The sequence below is a fragment of the Sylvia atricapilla genome, chromosome 22 (assembly GCF_009819655.1).
Source record: "Sylvia atricapilla isolate bSylAtr1 chromosome 22, bSylAtr1.pri, whole genome shotgun sequence".
NCBI lineage: Eukaryota > Metazoa > Chordata > Aves > Passeriformes > Sylviidae > Sylvia > Sylvia atricapilla.
The window spans coordinates 6,387,666-6,411,335 of record NC_089161.1 but is presented as its reverse complement, the minus strand read 5'-3'; the positions used below and the strand labels follow the sequence as shown (position 1 = coordinate 6,411,335).

At 58.1% G+C, this 23,670-nt stretch overlaps 2 protein-coding genes across 3 annotated transcripts in view; one reads left to right on the top strand and one right to left on the bottom strand.

Annotated features, from left to right (window-relative positions):
* Positions 1-23,670, bottom strand: part of ALDH4A1 (aldehyde dehydrogenase 4 family member A1) — a 157,773-nt gene that overhangs the window by 64,986 nt on the left and 69,117 nt on the right. The gene's annotated exons all lie outside the window — the stretch shown is intronic.
* Positions 1-23,670, top strand: part of PAX7 (paired box 7) — a 102,561-nt gene that overhangs the window by 62,521 nt on the left and 16,370 nt on the right. For both annotated transcript variants that reach the window (XM_066334416.1, XM_066334417.1), the window contains exon 7: positions 1,828-2,021. In XM_066334416.1, the coding sequence (XP_066190513.1) occupies positions 1,828-2,021 (194 nt within the window). The remainder of the gene's footprint in view (positions 1-1,827; positions 2,022-23,670) is intronic.

The following is a 23,670-nucleotide window of genomic DNA, read 5'->3' as shown; positions in this document are numbered from 1 at the left end:
CGGGGGTTGACCTGCAGCCTCTCAGAGTGGCTCAGTAATAGTGAGAGAACTTCTCTGGGCATGCTTTGTGAAAGAAAAGGTTTTAATCCTGGGTTGGAAGAGATCTCCAGGATCATGAAGCCCAACCCAGCCCTGACACCTCAACTAAACCCTGGCCCCAGTGCCACATCCAGTCTGCTTTTAAACACACCCAGGGACGGTGACTCCAGCACCTCCCCGGGCAGGACATTCCAGTATTTATCACTCTTTCCATAAAAAACCTTTCCCTGATATCCAACCGATATTCCCCTTGGCTCAGCTCGACGCTGTGTCCTCTGGTTCTCTCAGTGCTGCTGGAGAAAGAGCCCAGCCCCAGCTGAGCACAGCCACCTTCAGGGAGTTGTGGAGTGACAAGGTCACCCCTGAGTCTCCTTTTCTCCAGGATAAACACCCCCAGCTCCCTCAGATTCCTCACAGGGTTTGTGCTCCCAGCCCCTCACCAGCCTCGTGCCCTCCTCTGGACGGGCAATGATAAAATTAATAATTACAAAAATAACGAACAGTATCAGACAGCAGAAAGAGAAGTCGAACACGGTGCAGATAGAACTCAGCACTGGCTAAGGCACGCCCAAAAAGGCAACTGAGCAGCTCTGCGCATCTTTTAATGGTCCAGGCGGGACGAATTGGTTTGCTGACAATAGAAACAGGTTTGGAGAACCATTTCCAAAGCCCAGCCAGTGCCCCTGTGCTGGCTCTGGGCCGGTGCTCATGGGAGAGGAATGGAAAGTTCTGGTGCTTCTTTTCAAAAGTCAGGGGTAAAACTGAACCCCCTTTTCTCATTTGGAAACACTTGCTCAGGTGTGGGAGCGCATTCCCACAGGGATGGGCTGTGGGTGCCTCCCAAACCACTCCGTGATCCTCTCCTCGGGCCTTTCTGCTCTGTGACATCCTGCCCGTGGATGGGATGGTTGTGAGTCTCCTGTGGTTTTCCTTTAGTTGGGAAAATCAGGTTTTTTCCTCAAGTCAATGGAAATTCCCCCATTTTCTCCTCTGTCTCTCCTGCTGTGTCCCCGTGTCCCTCGGCTGGAGTTTTGAACAAGGAGCACACCCCAGTAAATTGGGGGTTGTGTGGGTGACCCCTGGGTAAATCTCCATCCTGGGGTTCAGGATATTCCACTGGAAGGAATATTGTCAATTCCAGCTGTCTTGTAAATGTTGGGCTGTGTGGGCGCTCCCTCCTCCTGGGTAAATCTGTGTCCCAGGGTTCAGTGGCAGGGATATTCCTGTGGGTGGAATAGTTAATTCCACACACCTTTGCCCTTTACCAGGGAGTTGACGGCTTCTCTTTGGGGGGAAAACAAAGTGAAAACCCCAAACATTTCCCCCCAGCTTGGCAAAGCGCAGAGCTGCTGGGTCTGGGGATGGCCGAGCCAGCGTTCCTGGGGTTTCCCAGGAATTTCCTGGGGCTTTGCCAGGGTTTCCTGGGGGTTTCCTGGGGGTTTCTCAGGAATTTCCGGGGATTTTCCTGGGGTTTCCTTTGGTGTGAGCACTGCAGTATTCCCATTCGCAAATAGAAAATGGGGATTTGGGGTGGCCACCATGGCATTCCCAGAGGTTTTCTGGGAGTTTCCTGGAGGTTTCCCAGGAATTTCTCAGGTTTTTCCTGGGGATTTTCTGAGAGTTTCCTGGGGTTTTCCCGGGGGTCTCCTGGGGGTTTCCTTGGGGCCTTCCTTGGGGGTTTCCTGGGGTTTTCCTGGGGGTTTCTGTGGCTTTCCCGGGGGTTCCGCAGGGTTTTCCCGGGGCTTTCCCGGGGAGATCCCAGCCCGTTGTGTCCCTGTGTCCCCGCAGACGGCGGCAGCACCGTGCACCGGCCGCAGCCGCTGCCGCCCTCCACCATGCACCAGGGCGGGCTGGCCGCCGCCGCCGACTCCGGCTCTGCCTACGGCGCCCGGCACAGCTTCTCCAGCTACTCCGAGAGCTTCATGAACGCCGCAGCCCCCGCCAACCACATGAACCCCGTCAGCAACGGCCTCTCCCCGCAGGTACGTGCCCGTCCGCGCCGGGCCCGGGAGCGGGGACACCTGCGGGAGCCGGCACCGCGCCTCTCGGCGTGCCTGTGGATGTGGATGTGGTCAGGAGTTCCTGCGGGCAGCCCAGGGAGGGCAATTAGTTAATTTGTTAATGAGCTGAACATTTAAGCTGAAATCCTGGATGGATTCTCAAGGCCGAGATCTGGAAGTACGCGCTTCCCTTGGGAATTCTCTCCATCGGAGGTGTCCCAGTTCCTCTTGCCCTTCTCAAATTCCCGTCCCATCCTCATCAAAGGTCTCACAAGGTCCTGGAGGAGCTGGGATGAGCCATGGGGCAGGATCCATGGATCCCTGTGGGAATGATAGAGGGTCAGGATCCATGGATCCATGAGGGAATGATGGAGGGGCAGGATCCATGGATCCCTGAGGGAATGATGGACGGGCAGGATCCATGGATCCTTGGGAATGAAAGAGGGTTAGGATCCATGGATCCCCATGGGAATGATGGAGGGGCAGGATCCATGGATCCATTAAGGAATGATGGAGGGGCAGGATCCATGGATCCCTGTGAGGATAATGGAGAGGGCAGGATCCATGGATCCCCATGGGAATGATGGAGGGGCAGGATCCATGGATCCCCACGGGAATGATGGAGGGGCAGGATCCATGGATCCATTAAGGAATGATGGAGAGGGCAGGATCCATGGATCCCTGTGGGAATGATGGAGGGGCAGGATCCATGGATCCATGGACAGCAGCTCTGTCCTGAGCCCACACTGGCCGTTCCCACAGCCAGGTCGGGTGAGGGGATCACCAACACCTGGAGCACCTCCCAAAACCACCCCAGAGCCGGGGCAGCCCCTCGCCGCTGGGGGGTTTGACCCAAGGAGAGGGATCACACCTGAGGGTCGACTCCACAATTCATCCCGGCTGGCTGATCCAGGCACAGCCTGGAGCGAGTCCGGGTCTGGCTGGGCCGTGGATCTGAGCTCAGAGATGGAGATTTGGGGTTAATTTTGGGAATCTCGTGCAGACAGTCCTGCTGGTGCTCTGCACAAGGCGTGGGTGAGCTGCGGACGAGGAAAGGAGTTTCCAAGCTCACCTTTGTTTTCAGCGGGAGCTGAAAATGAGCAGCCAGGACTTGTCCTTATCCCGAGGGACACCAAATCCCATTTTTTCCCACTCTCAGTCACTTGTGGGATATGGAGTTGTGTGAAGGGCAGCAGTTGTTTCAGAGGGATCTGTTAATTTAGGATGGGAAACCAAAATAATTTGCAATCAGGAGGAGAAATGAGGTGAGCACTTGAAATGCAAAAGCTTCAGGGGTTTGGAGAAGAGTCCAACAATCAGGGACACCAGGGGACGTGGATGTTCAGGTTCAGCAGTTCAGGATCTCTGGAGTGTGAGAACAAACATGGAATGTCAGTGGAGAATGGGAATTTTTGCAGCTTCTCTGGAATGGTAAAAACCCCTCAGTTTTGGCTTTGAATGGGAAAATGTTAAAATGTGACTGGCGTGAGGCAGAATGGGAAAATCTGATATGTGACTGACACGGGGCTGCATGGGGAAATATTGAAATATTGACTGGCTGGATGGAAAAATACTGAAATGTAACTGGCATGGGGCTGAATGGGAAAATATTGAAATGTGACTGGCACAGGGCTGGATATTGCTCCAAACAGGGACATTTGGGGGGGAATAGGCAGATATCCCTCTGACAAGGGATTTCTGAGAGCACTGGGCTCGGGCTCGGCGGATACAGCCTGGGATTCAAAGGCAGGCCCGGGTTAGCTGGGCCAGGGCCCAGGATTAACTCAGATGATCCCAAGTGCAATTTATCCCCACGGAATAAGGCAGGGATGAGATGCCTGGGATGAGCCCCAGGCACAGAGAAGGCCATCCTGCAATTTCCATTTCCCTTCATCCTCTCCTGCCCAGTCCCACGGAATCAGGGGCTGGTTGAAAGGACCAGACCGTGGCTTTTCCTCCGCTTATCCCAATCCCAAATTCCCCTGCCCCCAGGCTCAGGCTGGGGACAGATATCCCTGAGCCCATAAGCCCTTTGTATGGGAAAGAGAGGATCCTTTATCTGGCAGGCCTGAAGAAAAGAGAGCTTTGCACCCCCAGGAAGAGGAGATTCCCATTTTCCCGATGCTTTTAATCATGTGAGGGCCAAGATATCGGCGTGGAAATTCATCTGCTCCCTTTGTGCACAGAGAGCCTTACCCAGGTTATTTTGTGGCTGCTTTGCATTCCCTGATCAAAAATTCCTGCCTTTCCAAGCCCTCTGCTGTTCCTAGTGGAAGGAGATGAGAAATGCTCCCAGTGGGATGAAGAATTCCTGGATTTGTCCTCTTTTAGGGAAGTTTTGGGAGGTCTCTTTATGGGGTGCTCTGGGTAATTTATTAATTGTGCTGAGGGAAATCCCAGCACGGTTCCACCCTCTCCACTGGCCAGAGTTCCTCTCTGCAGGGGGAAGGATCAGCCAGAGGGAAAGAGGGAGTTCAGGAGGTGGGAAAAACCGAGCTGGGAGCTGAGGATGGTGGCTGTTTGTCTCTGGCCCGGTTTCTCGTTTCCCCCGTGGCAGCAGCAGCAGCAGCAGGAGATTTCTTGGCACTTTGGACAAGGAGAGGGGCCCGGCAGCTCTCGGCTTTTTCTCCCTATCCGGTTACCCCTGGAATGGGTGTCCACAGGCTGTGCTGGCAGCTGGAATCTGGGAGGAGAAGAGCGCTGTTCCCATTCCCAAAGAGAAAAAGGGGATTTGGGATGCAGCAGGAATTAGGGAGCGAGCAGAGATTTGGGGTGGAGCAGGAATTTGGGAACCACGGCATTCCTGTTCCCAAAGAGAAAACAGGGATTTGGGGTGGCCACTGTGGTGTCCCCATTCCCAAACAGAAAACAGGGATTTGGGGTGGGCCCTTCAGGCTCATCCCCCGGGCTGTGCTCCCCCTCCGGAGCAGATCCTGCAGGAGCTCTGCCCAAACTTCACTGGGAATTGTTAATTCCCTGTTTTCCAGTGGCACAAAGCCCGGCTCAGCTGCTGGAGCCTCTCGGCTTTCCCCAGGCTGTTCTGCCTCAGTCCCAGGGCTCAGCTGGGCGTTTTCAGCTCCCGTTTTCATCCCACAGCGATGGATTTTGTGCCACTTTCCCCGAAAACCCCAGCCTGGCTGGGCCGAGGTGGGGCAGGTCAAACCCCGCTGGAAGTTCCGCCTGACCCAGCTCCTTGTCCAGCCCCCGTTCCTCACTCCCAGCCCTGGAATGGGAGACAACCAACGTCAAACTTTGTGGGGTTTGTGTTGAGATAAGGAGAGTTCAGTAACTGAGAATGGAGTAAAATACAGTGATAATGATGATAATGATAATGATTGTGATGATCGTGACAATAATAGTAATAATGGAAACCCAGGTGCTGCTCAATGCAGCTGTTGGCCAATGCCAGACCCCGCTTCCCGACTCCTTCCCAGTGACTGTCCCAGTCTGTGCCCTGGGAATGGGGACATTCCCTGCTGTGGGATGTCCCTTTGGCCACTCCCAGTTCCGCCCCCTCCCAGTTCCCGTGGGGACCCTCCCCAGTGGCAGAGCAGGAGACGGGGAGGGAAAGGAAATTCCTTCAGTGAGGATGGGAGAAACAGGACTGGGTGACCCCCAACCCACCAGGCCGTGCTAACACCGTTCCCAAATCCCAAACCCTTCCCAAGATGGAACCAGCAGCGAATCCCACAGGATTAAACCAGGACCCAGAGTGGTGGCTCAGGTCCTGCCCCTTCCAGGACCTTCAGGAGAGTGACCCAAGTAGGAATTTGGGATGGAGCAAGGACTGGGGATGGAGCAGATGTTTTGGAGTGAGCAGGGGTTTGGGGCAGGGGTTTGGGATGGATCTGTGCTGGGACAGCCTCGGGCAGAGGGGGATTTCGGGCAGGTCCCTGTGGGGCTCAGCTGCCTGATGTCCCTGGCAGCTGTCGGGATGTGCTCCCGTGTCATCCCCCGGGAGCTTGGAAGGTGCAGCAGGAACATCCCCCCTGCCCCCCAAACAGGCTGGGCTGGCCCAGAGCTGTCCCCAGCCCGGCTGGGCTGGCCCAGAGCTGTCCCCAGGCTGGCACTGCCAAAATCCCAAATCCCTGGAGCTGCTGAGCTCCTGAGGAACGTTAAACAAGGAGAGAGGAATTCCATAACCAGAGGGGGATTCCTGCAGCTTCTTCCTCACCCTCCCTGGCAGGAGTGGGCTGGAAACCGAGGCTGTGCCTGCCTTGGGATCCCATAAACACCCTGTAAATATCCCCAGGTTTCCATCCCACAGAGGAATCATTCCCCGGTTATTTGGGGGTCCTCCCTGAGCTCCAGGAGAACAGGGCCAGGCCCTGGGACAGCCCGAGCCAGACCTTGCCTCATCCTGGCAGGAAAAACAAACCCTCACCCAGGGGAAGCTCACAGCCAGCCCAGCCTGGGCCAGGCCTGGCCTGGAATTGTCCCTCCCTGAGCTGGGATAAGGTTTGGGACAACCCAAATCCTGATGAATCTCTGAACCATCCCGTGGAATTTGGCTAGGGAGGGACCTTAAAGCTCTGCTGATGCTGTTCCACCAGGCCAGCTGGCTCCAAACCCCGTCCAGCCGGGCCTTAAACTCGGTGTTTGGTCCAGCCCTGCCTCAGTGAGGATCCACCAGCCCTTCAGGAGCTGTGTGCGCTGCGCCGGGGGAGGAAATAAGGGAATTAAACTGAGGATTACAGGACAAAAGTGAGGCCGCTTTGGCTGATGCTGGGAGATCCCCTCAAACAGCAGAGAAATTGGAGTGTTTTCTGTATTTTCTGCTGCTTTCCATCCCCAGCCTCCTCTGCCACGTCTCTTCGGCCCTTTCAAGTGTCTTTTCTGTGGGTTTTTAGGAGGGTTTTTTGCGCTGCTTCGCCTCCTACAGTTCCTGCTGTAATCCCTTTGGGATCTGGGCCCTAAATCCGTGTGGAGGTTCCTGCAGCACATCGGGGTCGGGAAGGGCTTCTCCAAAGCCAAAACACTCTCCGTTTGGGGCAGGTGGGGCTGGGGAGCTGCTCAAAGCGGAGTTAAAAGGCAGCAGTTGCGGGCACTTCCAGAACTTGTTATTCCTGAGACCTCGGAATCTCCCAACAACCCCGCGGGATCTCCAGGGATTAAGACAATTCCAGAAACACAGAGAGCCAAGAGAAACTTGTTCACCTCCTCGGAGTTGTTGCTTTAATTTTCTTCAGGGCTTTCAGTGGCTTTAGTTTTTTGCTCCCTGAGCAAATTCATTCCCAGTATCTGGAGCTTGGGGTCGGATTCCCGGGCCCGGGTTTGTCACTGGGTTTGGGATCCCTCCTGGCCCTGGGAATCCCTTCCTCAGTTCCAGGGATCCCTCCTGGCTCTGGGAATTCCTTCCCTCAGTTCCAGGGATCCCTCCTGGCCCTGGGAATTCCATCCCTGATTTCCAGGGATCTCTCCTGGCTCCGCAGAGGCCACGCTCTCTCCCTTCCCTCAGTGCCACCAATCCTTGTCGCCGTCTGGTGCCTTTTTTTTTTTTTTTTTTTTTTTCGGAGACACTGTGCCTGTAATAAGCATTCCAAATGAGTCTTGCTGGGCCAGGAGAAAGGGGAGGGGAAGAAAGAAGGGGAGGAGAGGATGAGATTTGGGGAGGGGGGGGAAGGGAGGAGGGGGTTTAAATAGCAAAGAATTAGAAAAAAAAAATCTGATGCAAATCACTGGTAGAGAGAAAATTATGTGCAATTACCCGAGCGATACTGGGCAGCCGTGCCCACCCCAACCAACAAGATCTCATTAACAAGCAGAAAATAAGATTGAAATGGTGTGTAAAAGAGCTGAAAAATGAATTTGAATGCTGCATTTGTCCACAATTACCCCCTCGTTCACACATATTTTATTGCAATTTTTTTATTATTCTTAATCTTTCCATCCCTCAAAGCAGATTGGGAACATCCTGGCATTACAGTTGCTGAGGGAGGAAGCATTAAGGATTCCCCGTTTCCCTGAAAGGAGACCCTTCTCTCGCTCGAATTTTCCAGCCTTGGTTTTGGCCGGATCAGGATTCATTTCCCGGCTTATCCGGGTGTAGGGCCGTGTTCCTGCCTCCTCCCTGACCCCCACCGGGGGCTGCCCGCGCCTCCCCTTCCCATCGCTCCTTCCCCTCTCTGCCCTGCGCATCCCGTGGCCTTCCCGTTCCTCCAGAGGCTCCTGAGCCCTTCCCCGGCGTCCCCATCCATCCATCCATCCATCCATCCATCCATCCATCCATCCATCCATCCATCCATCCATCCCTCCATCCATCCATCCATCCCTCCATCCATCCATCCATCCATCCATCCACCCATCCATCCCTCCATCCATCCTTCCATCCATCCATCCATCCATCCCTCCATCCATCCTTCCATCCATCCATCCCTCCATCCATCCTTCCATCCATCCATCCCTCCATCCATCCTTCCATCCATCCATCCATCCATCCATCCATCCATCCATCCATCCATCCCTCCATCCATCCATCCATCCCTCCATCCATCCATCCATCCATCCATCCACCCATCCATCCCTCCATCCATCCTTCCATCCATCCATCCATCCCTCCATCCATCCTTCCATCCATCCATCCCTCCATCCATCCTTCCATCCATCCATCCATCCTTCCATCCATCCATCCCTCCATCCATCCTTCCATCCATCCATCCCTCCATCCATCCTTCCATCCATCCATCCATCCATCCATCCATCCATCCATCCATCCATCCATCCATCCCTCCATCCATCCATCCATCCATCCATCCATCCATCCATCCCTCCATCCATCCATCCATCCATCCATCCATCCCTCCCTCCCTCCATCCATCCATCCATCCATCCATCCATCCATCCATCCATCCATCCATCCCTCCATCCATCCATCCATCCATCCATCCATCCATCCATCCATCCATCCATCCATCCATCCATCCCTCCATCCACCCATCCATCCCTGCCCGGGCTCCCCGGGACTGTGCCACATCCCCGTGTCCCCGCGGCCGGCAAAGGGACCCGGCATCATCACCCCTGGGAAAAGCCGCTCGGTGTTTGGCCTCCGTCTCCCTAAACTTTTAACCTGGCCAGGCAGGAAAGCTGCCCGCTTTTCCTCCGCAGTTCCCGGCGCTTTGGGGGATCCATTTCACCGAGCAAAGCGCATCTGCTGTTGTCAGTTTGACGCCTCTGCTGCCGGCACCGGGAGAAGGGCAGCGGGGAACATTCTTCCCGTGTGAAAACAGATCCGGCCTGATCCGCCTGATTCCCGGCGGCTCCCAGGAGGCTGGGAAGGGGGGAATTCACAGCCGGGGGCCTCTCCGCTCTCCGTGCTGAGGTTCCGTGAGTTCCCTCCGTTCATTGGGGTGCTCCCGTCGCACTGGGAACCGAGCGGGAACAAAACAAGGCGGGATTTTCTGGATTTTATTCCCTTCACCCGAGTTCTGCGCTCGTCCCCGTGCGATTCCCACTCCAGAGGTTGATGTGTTACTGAGACAGGAAAATATGGGGAACACGGGAGGATTTGGGAGCGAACAGCCCATTCCCGAGCCTGGGATCCCGCGGGGATTTTGGCGCTGCCTTTGGTGCGCCCAGGATCGGGCCCCGAGGCACCGCAAACCGGGGAGGGAAAAGGGACAAACAGGAGGAGAAACGTGGGGAAAACCCCGAGGAGAAGAAGGCGAGCGCTGGCTGCAGGAAGGAGACCCGCGGGGAGTTGTGGCGGTGCCCGATCAACCCCCAGGTGTTGAATTCAAGGCACGCAGGGCTCCGACAGTAAATCTGTCCCCAAAACCTTCAAACCTCCCCCCCGGCCAGACCTCGCCGTGGCGGTGGGAGCCAAGCCGGAGCAGGGTGGATGGGACAGGAGCTCCTGAATTCGGGAATTGCTGAATTCCTGCCGCAAGCCGGTCAGGACTGGCGGGGCTTTGCCCCCTCTCCTCCGGGCCCTGCCTGGTCCCCGCTCGGGGTCGGGGAGCGGGGCTTGGCCGGGAGGATTTGTGCTGGTTCCTGAGGCAGCTCGGGACAGCGGCGGGGGTAAAAGGACCATCCGCCCCCGTTCCCGGCCAGCCCCGGCCCGCGATGGCCCCGGAGTGCGGGGAGCGAGAGAAAGGGGAAGTTTAGAGGGGAGGAATGCAACGAAAGGAATAAATAATCGGGATTGGGAGGCGGCGGCACGAGCCGCATTCCCGGGGTGCGCGTTCCCGGGGCGCGCGTTCCAGCTGTGCCTGTTCAATCCAGCTGTGCTCCAGCTGTGCCCCGCCAGGGGAGAACCATCCCGGCAGGGACAATCCAGCGCAGCGCGTTGTGCCGCGGGCCGGGATCCAGCGCCCAGGGGCCCGTCGCTGTGTGCCCGGCGGGGTCCATCCCCGGGACAGCGGCCGGGAGCGGCGGTGGCCCGGGGCTCTCCCGGAGACATTCCAGCTTGTCCCAGCTCGGGAATCGCTGCCCGGGGAGGATGGGCAGGGGACAGTGAGTCCCGTCCCGGAGTTCCGGGCTGTCTGAGAGGGGTCAGCACTCTCTGGGGTTGATTTTCCCTTGCCTTTGCCTCCCTCGCTAAGGAGAGGGAAATTCCCACTGCCTCCCATCCCGGCTGGGATCACTGCTGGAGAGGCGGCAGCACATGGAGGACTCTGGGGGCTGTACCCACCCCGGAACATCCCGGGGAGATGCTCGGGAGGGCTGTGCAATCCCAAAGCCTCAGGACAGGTTTATGGGATGAGATGAATCCGAAAAGGATTCTGGGCTGAGTTTTGGTGTGAAGTGGGGGAGAGTTTGGGGTCGCGTCAGCTTCCAGAGAGTCCGGAGTGACCCTTCCACCACCCCAGGGATGGGGCAGGAGCAGGGAATGGCTCCGGGATGTGTGCTCCGACAGTCTGGGCTGCCAGGGAATGGCCCTGCAGTGTGTGCTCAGGCAGTTTGGGTGCCAGGGAAGGGCCCTGCAGGGTGTGTTCAGGCAGTTTGGGTGCCAGGGAAGGGCCCTGCAGTGTGTGCTCAGGCAGTTTGGGTGCCAGGGAAGGGCCCTGTGATGTCGGCTGGGACAGTTTGGGGTGCCAGGACCTGGCAGGAGCAGGGAAGGGCCCTGCAGTGTGGGTCAGACAGTCTGGGGTGCCAGGCCCGGGCAGGAGCCGTGCATTCCCAGGGAAGTGCCGAGCGGGGAGAAGTGACAGCCGCAGGGAAGGCCGGGCCGGCTCCCGGTGCGGGGTCCGCTCCACGCCGGGGTCTCCCCGTTGCCTGGGGCTGGACGTGCCGGGAAATCTCCGGGAGCTGCGGGGCCTCAGCCGCCCCCAGCCGCCGCTGCCCCTCGGACAGCCCGGGCCGGGGCCGCTTTAACGCGGGGCTGCAGAGAGCCGATCCCAGCCGGGCTGGGGGCGAGCACAGCGGGATCAGAGCCCAGCTCGCCCCTAACCCCGTCCCCATGGGAGATGAGGGGGATCTGGTCTCGGGGAATGAGCACCCGAAAGCGGCCGTGAGCCTCGCAGGGCGCGGGGCCGGGGCAGACACGTGCCGGGAGATCACGGGGCTGGGGAAGGAGGGAATGCCGGCACAGGGGGCTGCTGGGGGAAACCACGGGGAATTCGGGCAATTCGCCCGGCGGTGGGGTGAAAGCGAAAGAGGGAATGCCGGCACGGAGGGGTCATTTTGGGGAGTCATAAGGAAAATCACGGGGAAATCAGTGGTTTGCAGGATTGAGGGCAAGGAGGGAATACGGACATGGAGGGGCTGTTTTGGGAAACCACGGGGGATTTAGGAGATGAGCCCGGCTGTGGGCTTTGGGGAAACAGGGAATACAGACGTGGAGGGGCTGTTTGGGGGAATCACAAGGAGCGGTTCGCGGGACCGAGCAGAAAGAGGCCAGACCGATGTGTTTCGGGCAGGAATTCACCCGCCAGGCCAGCGCTGAGGTGTCCCCGGGCTGTCCCCTCAGGCCGCAGCTCCTGCCCGGCTCGGGGCAGCCCTGGGGACCCTCCGGAGCCACCCCCGCCGCAGGTGACCCTCGGGAGGACACGGGGGGACATCTGCTCCCGATGGGGACACAGAGAGGGGACGCTGCCCCGGCCCTTCCCGAGCTGCGCAGCGGCACCGCAGCCCCTCGCTGCCTCCGCTCTCTCGCCGAGCCTCTCCCGGCTTCTCCTCTCCCTCTCCCTTCCCGTGCTCCCTCTCCTCTCCCTCCATTTGATGTGGAGAGGAGCTGTCTGCCACTCGCGCGTCTCTTCCGAGAAGGGATCAGAAGTTTCAGCGAGCGCTCGGCGCCTCTCCTTTGATCCATGTCCTGAGGCCTGCTTGACAGCGAAAAAAAGCATGGAGACAAAACGACTCAGTCAAAGTGATTCCTGACAACTGTCTCCATGAGATAAGGAAGCTCTCTGTGTCTTGGTTGTTTTTTTTTTTTTTTTTTCCCTCTTCTTCTAATACCGCCTCTCCGTTTCCATAAGAAGCGGAGTCACTTTAAACCAGAGGAGCAACGGAGAGGAGCCGAGCACAGAGCTGAGCTTTATCGCGTTCCCTCTCTCCTTTCCCAGTCCTTTTTTTTTTTTTTTTTTTCCTTTTTTTCCCCCCTCTAAACCCCCTCTTTCCCCCCGTTTTTCCTGCCCTCCTTCCCGCCCGCTGCAGAGCCATCCCGGCGCGGCGGGACATTGTTCCGAGCGCAGGGAGACGCCAGCTGTCCCCGCCAGGGGCTGCGGGGACACGGAGCGGCGCGATGCGACAATGAGCGGCCCTTTCAGGAGAGGGAGGCGGCCTCATTAACAGCCGCCCTTTATCCACCGCTGGCCACTTAAGCGGCCCCCGGAGCTGCTCCCCGCTGCCGAGCGCCGGCATTTTCTGTACCATGGCTTAATGTCGCTTTGCCGGGCTGGTGTCACGCAGGGAATGTCCCCTCCCTTGGCCAGGTGGCCTCCGGGCCGCTGGCAGGGGACAGTTTGGGAGGGCTCAGTGACACTGGGGGGTGCAGGGCCTGGGAAACGGGGTTGGGGTGCCAAACACAGGGACAAGCAGCACAGGGAGGGGACAGGAAGGTGACCCACAGCTGAGGGACAGAGGGACAGGGAGGTGACACAGCTGAGTGACACAGGGGGCTAGGGAGGTGACGCAGCTGAGGGACACAGGGGGACAGGGAGGTGACCCGCAGGTGAGGGACATGATGGGGACAGGCAGGTGACCCACAGGTGAGGGGCACGGAGGGACAGGGTGGGTGAGGAGCTGTGGGGATGCAGGATGGCTCCTGCTCCCATCCTGCTCCATCGCAGCTTTGGGAAGCCGCAGGGGACCTCAGGTGACCAAGGCTGGCGTGGGGCTGGACAGGAGGAGGTGGCTCAGAGGTGGCTGGCAGGACGCGGGGCAGAGGACGGTGACAGGGACCGGGGAATCACGGGAGCGTTGGGCTCACATCGCTCAGCCGCTGCGGTGGGCACGGAGCCCCTGCAGCCCCGGGGCTGCTCCGGGCCGGCCGTGGGCTCCTCCGGGAGCGGAGCTCCGGGCTCGGGGCCGCTCCGGGCCCCGCAGAACCTCCGGCCCGGGCGGTGCCTCTGCCCCCGGCGAGCCGGAATGAGGCTTTTGTGGCGGGCTCGCTCCGGAGTTTTCACTCCATTAGCCGGGGGGCGGCGGGGGGCGAGGGGGCCCCGCCGAGCGGGAGGGGCCCTTCCCCCCAGAACCGCGCTGCGCCGCGCTGATAAACAGCAAATATCGGGGAACAGGATTTCCACATTATCTGAGCGCGGCAGAAAATCAAAATTTCAGTCTAAATCCGAGGAGACGAAGCTCATAAGCTCCTCCAGCTGATACAGACGCCGAGCCCAGCCGGCGAAGGCTCAGGAGGCACAAAATAACATTTTTCGTTTAAAAAAAAAAAAAAAAAAAAAAAAAAAAAAGTGGAAGAAGAAAAGAAAAGAAAGCAAAAAGAATGAACGAGAAGGGAGAAGCAAGAAATCTTTGGGGGCTGCCTGCGGGGAGGGAGGAGGAGCAGGAGAGGTGGTGCAGAAAGAGCATTGTGTGGGGCTGCAGCCCCTTCCTGGGGAGGGGAGAAACACCCGGGAGTGCTGGGGAGGGGTCTGGGAGTGCTGGAGACAGGGCTGGGGAGCGGACTGAGAGTGCTGGGGAAGGGTCTGGGAATACTGGAGAGTGCTGGGGAGGGGTCTGGGAGTGCTGAGGAGTGCTGGGGAAGGGTCTGGGAATACTGGGGAGGGGTCTGGGAATACTGGGGAGGGGTCTGGGGGTGCTGGGGACGCTGCCCATCCCAGGAAGGTCCCAAAGGGCTGCTCAGGGCCGGAGCTGCGGGCCGGCAGCAGCTGCCGGAGGTGTTGGCAGCGCCTCATGGGCGATCCGAGAGCGCAGCTGAGCCCCGAGCCCGGCCCCGGGCAGGAGCCTGGGGCAGGGAAAAGATGCCTGGGACAGCGGGGACTGCTCCTGGACGGGGCTCTCCAAAAGCCCCGTCTGGTTTTTTGGGGTTTTTTGGGGGGTTTTTTTCGGGAGTGGCCGCACCTCGGGGCCGGGGGACGCGGTTCTGCCCTACGGGAATTTCCTCCATCCCACCGCGGTCCCGAAGCGTTTCCCGGGTGGTTCCAGCACCAGCTGGAGCAGGAATTCGCAGAGAAGGCAGTTCAGCCGTGTCCCGGCTCCGGTTCCTGACCTTCCCCCAGCAGAGGCTCGGCAAAGGCGCCGCTCCCCGCAGGACCCGCGGGGTTTTGCCGCAGGGAGCGCGGCCCGAGCAGCCCCGCGGGGTTTTTCCTCAGCCCTGCTCGGAGCATGGAAGGAAGAGAAACCTTGCGGGAAGGGTTGTCTTGGTTCCTGCAGCAGCCAATTCCTCCTGCTCCATCATCCCTAAAACTCAGAAAACAAAGGAATTCCTCCCCCTGAGCTGCTCCCTCAGCTCCCAGAGCGCCCATTCCCCTTTCCCACCTCATTCCTGCGCCCATCTCTGGAGCGGTGTCTTCCAGGCAGGGAATTTTAGGGGCTGTTCCGGCCGGGGCACGGTCCTGGTGTAACCTCAGCCCCTCCATTAGGTCGGGCTGTCAGCGCAGGAAACACACAATCGTGATGACATGGAATGATCACACGCCGTGCGCTATTGAGGAGCTCCGGGAGTCGGGGAACAGACCCAAATCCAACTGCAACCAGGACTCAGAAAGGACACACTTTTATATCCCTTCGTTATAGAACTCTCCGTTAATCATTAAGCCTCCCGTTGTTCTGTTGTATACACCCAAACATGAATTTTGGTAAATATCTTCCCTTGTGATTCTCACCATTCTGGTTTAAGTTAATAATCACGTTCAGTCACCAACAATCGTTACAATGATGTCATCTATCATATGATGATCAGGTACAGTTTCACCCGACCCAGTAAAGAACACCTAACTTTATTTCCAAGGCCTATGTGTCTAATTACAAATCATTCTTTTCCCCCTTCTCCCCTGTTTTATTACTTAGGCAAAGTTATACTCGATTTGGTTCAAACAATCGCAAGGAAAGAACATCCTGGTTTGAGGAGAATGTCCTGGTTGCAGTGAAGCTGATGTTCTGTTCCCTGACTTTACGGCCTCAGAAATCATTTTTAATTTTAACCTTATACTATCACAGCGGCTCTTGGTGGGACTGAAGCCCAAAATTTGAGGTTTTCCCAGGCAGGACTCAAGGCTCTGCGTAACTCCAGTGTCAGAGTGAGTTTTGCTGCTGAGGAAGGGAAAGGATTTCTTTTGGATGAGGAGGAAGAAGGTGTGGAAGGGACGCCTTTGAAAGCATCGCCGTTGTTCTGGCAAAGCGAATTCCGGGAGTTGAAATTTGGGGATTTCTGGGCTGCGGGATTGTCCTGTGCACTGCAGGTCCCGTGGCGTTCTGCTGTCCCTCCTCACGGGGCAGGTGGGCAGGGCTGCTTCTCCTGCAATAGCTGAACTTTCCCTTCTCTCACAGAAGCCCTAAAACTGAAAATCAGGGAGTCAGGCCCGGGAGGGGTCTCACAGCTCGGGCCATTTCACACCGGCTCAGAGCCGGGTTCAAAGAGCCCCAGATCTGGTTCAAGATTAAGATCTCAAGGCCGTCCTTTGGCATTGGTGCTTTGGGGTCCCCGGCGCTCAGGCAGGGGGTTCTGGCAGAGCTGGCGCTGCCTCGGTGCCACTCTCTGTGTCCTCGGCAGGGTTTTGGGCTCTCTGACCAGGAGCTGGGGGGTTCTGCCGCCGTTCCCCAGAGCTGAGGGGTAAATCCCAAAAACCTCGGGGCTGTGCCCGGCCCCGCTGCCCAGAGATGTTCTGCAGCACCAAGCCCTCCGTCAGCAGCCAAAGCCCTGCGGGAAGGGCTGAATTAACCCTGAGGGCTGCTGGGGGCGTCAAACCCCAACCCCAAACCCGCACAGGGGACACAGACGAGCTCTGAAATCTCTGGTGGCTTTTACTGCCCAGGCTGTTCCCTTCCCCTGAGCTCCAATCCTGCTGTCCCCACCTCGTCCCCGGGCTCCCTCCTGCTCCCCAGCCCCTCGAGCAGCTCCAGCAGCCCCTCCCGGCTCCCTCCTGCCCCGGGGGCTCGGTTCCTGGGAGAGGTTTTCCCCCAGTCCCTGCCGGGGGCGGGAGGTCAGGGCCCAGCGAGTGTTTCCGTTTAGTTCCAGATACCAGCCTGACAGGTGGGTGCCTCTTGATTAATTCCCAGCTCCCCTAAAAGCTCCCGGCCCCAATCCCGGCAGAATTAGGGGGAGAGCTGTGGGAATGTGGCGGGGTCTCTCCATCCAGGGGGTTTCACCTCCAGTGCTTGCTGAGGCTTCCCAGTGAGGGGGTTTGACTGGGAGGCACAGCCGGAGACCCGCCCCGAGCTCCCAGTTCTCCCAGTTTGGCCGCTGGGGAGCGGCTCTGACCGAACCCCGTCCCCCTGCGGCTCCCCAGGGTCCGGCGGAGCTCCAGGAACACGAGGATTTCGGGGGGTCACTGCGGGGTCCAGGGGCACCCCTGAGCCCGGCCTTGGTGACTGGGCTGGCAGCGGGGATTGTCCCTCTCTGAGCGTCGCTTAGAGGTGACAAAGAGAGAACGTCACCAAATCGTGACTCGGCCCCTCCCACGGGGATTGTGTGGGGGCTGCGGCCAGAGAGCCCCGGAGACCCTCAAAGAGCCTTAGAGACCCCCCGAGACCCCCCAAGAGCCCCAGAGAGCCCCAGAGACCCCCCAAGAGCCCCAGAGACCCCCCAAGAGCCCCAGAGACCCCCCAGAGACCCCCAGGGAACCCCTGAGGACCCCCAGAGAGCCCCAGGGAATGAGTCGGAGCCCAGGAAAACTGAATCCTTCTGGTGCTGCCTCGGCCCATGGGGAGATTTGGGGTGGTTTTTTGTCATTTTGGACCCATCTTTGGAGTCCCAGCCTTGGGGGTTCTTTGCCTGTCTCTCGCCCCCTTGTTCGCACCCTCTGAGTGTCCAGAAATCCCCGCTCTGGTTTACAACATTGCCCCAAAACCGCCGGTTTCTCCCCAGAACATCTCTGTGCATCCACCCTGGGGCAATCCCCGAGCTTTACGGAGCTGAGGGAGTTCCAGCGGGGAGGAAAATCCCGGTCACCCCGAGGGGCTGCGGAGATCCCAGGGAAGGTGATTTCGTGCTCGGGTCACTGTCGTGCCTCACTCCCAGCTCCAGCCCTGCCAAACCCCGGGGGGTTTTCCCCATGTAGGAATGTGGGGATTAAAGCCCCGAAGGGCTCCAGGAGACCCCCAGGAACAGGGAAGGACAAATCCAGGACCCTCGGAGGTGCTGCAGCCTCCTGAGCAGCAGTGCTGAGGTTGGAGGGGAGCAGCCAATGCCTGAACGTTTATATTAAAAAAAAAAAAAATCAACTTATTAAAATTTCTCCCGGCTGCATCTCCTGCTTATTCAAACAGTGCCAATTTCCGTGGATCTCATATCAGCTCCCAGCATCTCCCAGCCTCAGTGCTTGGGTTATATGGGAAGAGAGAGAGAGAGGGGAAAAAACAGCGAGCAAAATAAAAGCCGCTATCTGACAGAATCTCTCCTGGGGATCTCAGTTATTAAAAAAAAAAAAAAAAAAAAAAAAAAAGGAATAATTTTTTTTTTTCTCTTGGCTGCTGTTTGTTAAATGTGCAGGAGCCATAGGCAAATTTTTGCTAATTTTGTGCATGCTTTTATCATACTGGTGATTCTCTGGCAGCTTTATCCTCCGATAAGTGGATTAGTTGTTGAGCTAAACAAAAAGGTGTTTGACAAGCAGGAAGCTCTAAAGAACATATTTGTTTTCCGAAGAATGGAGCTGTGTTTGTTGCTCGGTGCAGTGCGGGGCCGTTGTAGGGAATTTCATCACCCGAAAGGAGAGGCCTCCGAGCTCTCCTGCCCCGCAGGGGGGTGTGAGCCGCAGGAGCCTCTCGCTCCTCCCAGGGCTTTGCGGTTTTCCCTGGCTGCGCTCTGGGCTCGGGGCTTGGTGTCGTGGAGCGTCCTTGGGTTCGTTTGGGAATAACATCGGGGTGTGTTTTAGGGACAACCCCTCGGCTCTGAGGGGGGTCGGCGGAACCCCGCCGCTCCCTGGGGCTGGGAGGGAGCGTGCAGAGGGAGAGTTTGTCCAAGAGGAGGGAAATGGGGCTGAAATGAAATCTTGGCTTCACCCAGACCTTTCACTGTCACACCCGAGCATCTCCACCCACGGGGATGTTTCTCCTCACGGTGCCAGGGGGAAGGTTGTGATTCCGAGGCCAGGAATGGAGGCACAGGGATTTTATCCCGTTTAAATGTAAGGTTGGAGCCCTGAGGCTTTGCCAAGGGCCTGTGCTGGCCCCCAACACCTTCTCTACAGAAACACTTCGATTCCCTATTTCTGCAGTCGTGTGTTTGCTTCCAATCTCTTGGAGAACTCCCTTCCCCTCTCAGGCCTTGGGCTGTGTCAGCCAAATCCATGGGGATAATGGGAATTTTCCCCTTGGAGCTGCCGGGGGACAGTGACAGTGAGGGTCCCTCACAAGGGTCAAGGGCCAGGCGTGGTCCTGCTGTGCAGCCCCGGGTGTGTCCTGGAACAGGGGGCTGCTGATCCTGCCCGGGCTGGTCCTCCGAGCTCTAATCCCATCTCCCATCCATGGCCTCAGCATCCATCACTCTCCCTGCAGTGCTCCACAGGTTCTGCTGGCAGCACTTTGTTCCCTCTGGTGTCACCCTCCCTCAATAGCGGGGCTCCTCCTGGCAGCGGCCGCTCCACGTGCCCCCTTCCCTGCTCATTCCTGGGTTTGCCAGCCTGCGCTGAGAGCCGGGAATGGGGCCGGGAATGCGGCCGGGAATGGGGCCGGGAATGGGGCCGAGAATGGGCTGGGAATGGGCTGGGAATGGGGCCGGGAATGGGCCGGGAATGGGCCGGGAATGGGGCCGGGAATGGGCCGGGAATGGGGCCGGGAATGGGGCCGGGAATGGGCTGGGAATGGGGCCAGCTGATCCCGGGGGATGTGACTCTGTCCCCTCCCGGCTGGGCAGTTCTGCAGTGACCCCTCAGGGGCAGGGAGGGTTTGTGGAGGTGATTTTGGGGTGGACAAGGACGGGCAGATAAATCCCCAGAAATGCCCCCAGAATGCATCTCGCAGGGAAATGGGGCCTCTCCCTACATCCCGAACATTCCCTGACACCCTTCAGAAGCAGAGTCGGGCTGGGTGATGAGAGGAACTCAATCCCAGTGCTGGGATGGCTCCAGCCCTGCTGGCATTCCTGGGAGCCCAGAGAGGGAAGGAGAGGCAGCCGCCGCATCCCCACCCCATCCCATCCCACCCCATCCCATCCCCATCCCACCCCATCCCATCCCACCCCACCCCATCCCCATCCCATCCCACCCCATCCCATCCCCATCGCATCCCATCCCATCCCATCCCATCCCATCCCATTCCATCCCCATCCCACCCCATCCCCAACCCATCCCACCCCATCCCATCCCCATCCCCATCCCATCCCCATCCCCACCCGGAGCTGTTCCCACCCCACAGCCGGGGATGCGGCACAGCCGCTTTTCGCCGGGCAGGGGCTGGAGCGGCGCCGTTTTCCCGGGATTTGGGGAGGGCAGGGGCGCAGGGAGAGGATGGGATGAGGGGGGCTGAGCTCCGAGCCGCGGCCGGCAGCGCTCGCTCTGGCGGCTCCGGCCCGGCTGGAACGGAGAGGGCAGGAGAGAGGGAGAGAGGGAGGGAGGGAAGGAGAGAGAGAAGGAGGGAGGGAAGGAGAGAGGGAAGGAGGGAGGAGGGAGGGGCCGCGGCCGCGGAGGAGCGAGAGGTCCCCAGCTGGCTGTGAGTGGCATCTGCGCGCGGAGCGCAGCCTCCAGCTGAGAGCTATTTCACTATTTATTTACATGTAATTATTGCTATGAGGTGCAGATATTAACACTGTCAAGAGCAATTTGCCCTGACATTTTTCACTAGCTCTGTTCCCTGACGTTCTGGGGCTGGGTGGGATTTTTTTTTTTTTTCCCTCTGCCTCTCTCTGTCTCCCGCTCCCTCCTCCCGGCCCCGCTCCGCTGCGGGCACCGCGCTGCTTTAATCCCGCGCCCTTCGCAACTCATTAAACTTTGAAATTTAATTTTGGCAGGGGCGCGGGGAGCGCCTCCCGCCCCCGCCCGGCCCCCGCCGCCCCCGCCCGGCCGCCGAAGCATTTCCAGTGCCAACAAACCGAATTTACCGCTGGCCGCGTTTTCAATCGCCAGGCAATCTCGGCCTCGACCTTCGCTGCATCTCAAACACCCCAAAGGTGCTCGAGCGTTCCTGGCGGGGGCCCTCGGAAGGCAAGAGCAGAACAAAGATTTATTTTTCCCAACCTCTGGCCCCGGCAGCACCAAAAGCACCTCCCGCCCCAAAACTGGCCGAGGGAAGGCCGAAACTCAAACCCTACAAAGCTGAAACAGCAGCAGCTGCTCCCGACTTTTTCAGCCCCGTTTTTTCCCCCTTCTCTCCCCGGCCCGAACCACCTGATTTGGATGGTTGGTGACACTTTAAATTAAGACTTCCGGCCCTCGCCAGAGCCCTGATTTAATGAGACAGTTGTTGGTTGTCATTTAATAAATCCCAATCGCACATCAGGACTTGTTTGCCGCACAGCAGTGGGGACGTGACGGGCACAGCTCAGCCCAGCCCGGCTTTTCCCCTCAGCCAGGAGGGGATTTGGGATCCTTCAGCAGCTCCTTGGTGCACAATAAACCTCCTCCCTCCTCCATCCCAGGAATCCTCGTTCCCGTTCCTTCAAGGACCAGGAGGGAGAATTTAGGATTGGGTGACCACTCCAGGGTATGTCAGGGCTGTTCTTGGAAGGAGAAAATCCCATAAATTCTGTGTATTCCTCAGAGCTTGCACCTGCTGGGTTTTTGGAAGGGATTGTAATGATCTCTCCATTTTATATACAGTGCTTTTGGTCTGTTTTTTGGTCATTCTTAGAGTTGGGCCAGGCTTGGCTTCTGCTCTCTTGGCTTTGCAGGGAAAGATTCAAGAATCCTGGGCTTTCTCCCTCTTTTCTTCTGGATTTCCTTCCTTGGGAAGGGCCCAGCCACAGAGCCAGGCCCAAGGGGAGAAGGTCCGGCCCCAAATGTGAAATATCCGGTGTTTTTCACCCCACAGGAAGAGGGATAACCGGGGTGGCTGTGTCCTGCTCTGTGCCTCTAACCCTGATCCCAAAGGAAAAGAGATAACCGGGGTGCGTCGTCAGTGGGCGATGGGAGGAGCAAACTGGAATGGTTGCATCCCTGAGGAGTTTGGTTTTCCCTCTCTGTAAAGAGAAGGACAGGAAGCATCCAGGCAGATCGCTAATTTCATTGTGCTTTGCCCCAAACTCTGTCGTTTTGCCTCATTTCGGCCTCTCCCTCAGAAGTCTGTGTTTGAATCCCTCACCCTTTCCCATTTCTCTGGGTGCCAATGGAAAGGATTTTTTCCTCTAGAAGAAGATGTTGTTTCTGTTTCCCGTTTATCCATCCCCTGCTGACCCTTCGCCAGCCTTTTCCAGGAGGAGCCGGGAGTCAAAGCTGGAGCTTCTCTTTATGGGGCTGGGCTTAAATCAGGGCCTGGCGTGGAAATTCCACATTTTCTGCTCTCAGCTCCTCCTCCCCACCCCATTCCTGTACATGGCAAGGAAACAGCTGATAAAACCTTATCAAACCCTATCAAACCTTATCAAACTCCCTCACATCTCCCAGGGATGGGCCTAGAGAGACCCCAAACCTCCCCGCGGTCTGAAGTTCTCATTGCTGGGCTTGATTTATCCCAAGACTGGCTGGAACGAGCCCGTCAGCATTTGGGATGCTCAAATTCCTGCTCCCCGATAAACTCCAGCGAGTTTTGGCCTTTCTTGGGCTTGAATTTTACCTTTTATGGGCTTGAATTTTACCTTTTATGGGCTGGAGTTTTACCTTTTTGGGGCTCGAGCTTTACCTTTTTCAGGGCCGAGTTTTGGCCTTTCCTGGGCTCAAGTTTTGGTCTTTCTTGGGCTTGCATTTCAGCCTTTCCTGGGCTCAGGCTTTAGCTTCTAGTGGGCTCCAGTTTTCGCCTTTCTTGGGCTCGAGCTTTACATATTTTTGGACTCCTGTTTTATCCTTTTTTTGGGCTTGAGTTCTAGACTTTCTTGGGCTCAAGTCTTGGCTTCCTTGGGCTTGAGTTTTAGCTTTTATTGGGCTGGAGTTTTGGCCTTTTCTGGGCTCGAGTTTTGGCTTTCTTGGTCTGGTTTTTCTGGGGAAAGGGGCGAGCTGAGCGCTGCCGCGCCTACTGCTGGCGATGAAAGCTTTAATCAGCTCGGAGCCCTCGGAAACGGGCAGAATATTCCAGAAATGAGGCCGATTTCTGCTCCTGCCGGGGTTTGGGGGTCGCTCCCCCTCCAGAAGCTCCAGATTCCGGGTTTTTTTTCTGCGGACAGGAGGTTTTTCTCCTCGGCATAATGACCAGGGCAGAATTAATCAGGCGGGGCTTTACTGCCGCTGACCCGCGGGCCCCGCAAAGCCCCGGCGGCAGCTGGTCCATACATTAACTCGGCGCTGCCTAATCTCGGGTTTAGGAGCGGCTCGGAGCGGGGCGGGCACGGGAGCGGGAGGGACACGAGCATTTTCCCGGGATCTCTCAGGTGCAGAGCCTGTCAGGGCTCAGGGCAGCTAAAACCCGGCCTGGGCTCTGGGTTTGGGGGTTCGGCTCCTCCCCAGAGCCCCAAAGCCCGGGCCGAGGCTCCGGTTCCGCCCTGAGCCGGGGGCGGGAGCAGAGCTGGGATCCGAGGCCTGAGCGGGATGAGACTGGGATGGGACTGGGATGAGATTGGGATGGGAGCGGGATGGGAGCGGGATGGAACTGGAATTGGGTCAGGACTGGATCAGGACGGAACCGGGAAGGATCCGGAATGGAATTGGGCTGGGATCGGGCTGGGACCGAGCTGCCGGGCCAGCAGCGGGCGGTGTCCCCTCAGCCGCAGCGGTGACATGTGCCAGCTGTGCGCGGGTGTTCCCCGCTTGTCACTGCCCAGCGCCTGCCACAGCCAATCTGTGTCCTAATCGCCATCAATTAACACCAAACACTTTCTCCGCTGCCTCCCCCCGCCCCCGGCGCGGACACCCGGCCCGGAGCTCGGGAGAAACGCGGAGGAAGAACCCGCCCAGCCCCGACCCTCTCCCCCTTCCCTTCCCACTAACTCAGCGCAACCAATTAGGCATCTGACACCCGCGCGGGCTGACAAATTGTTTCTGTCATCTGC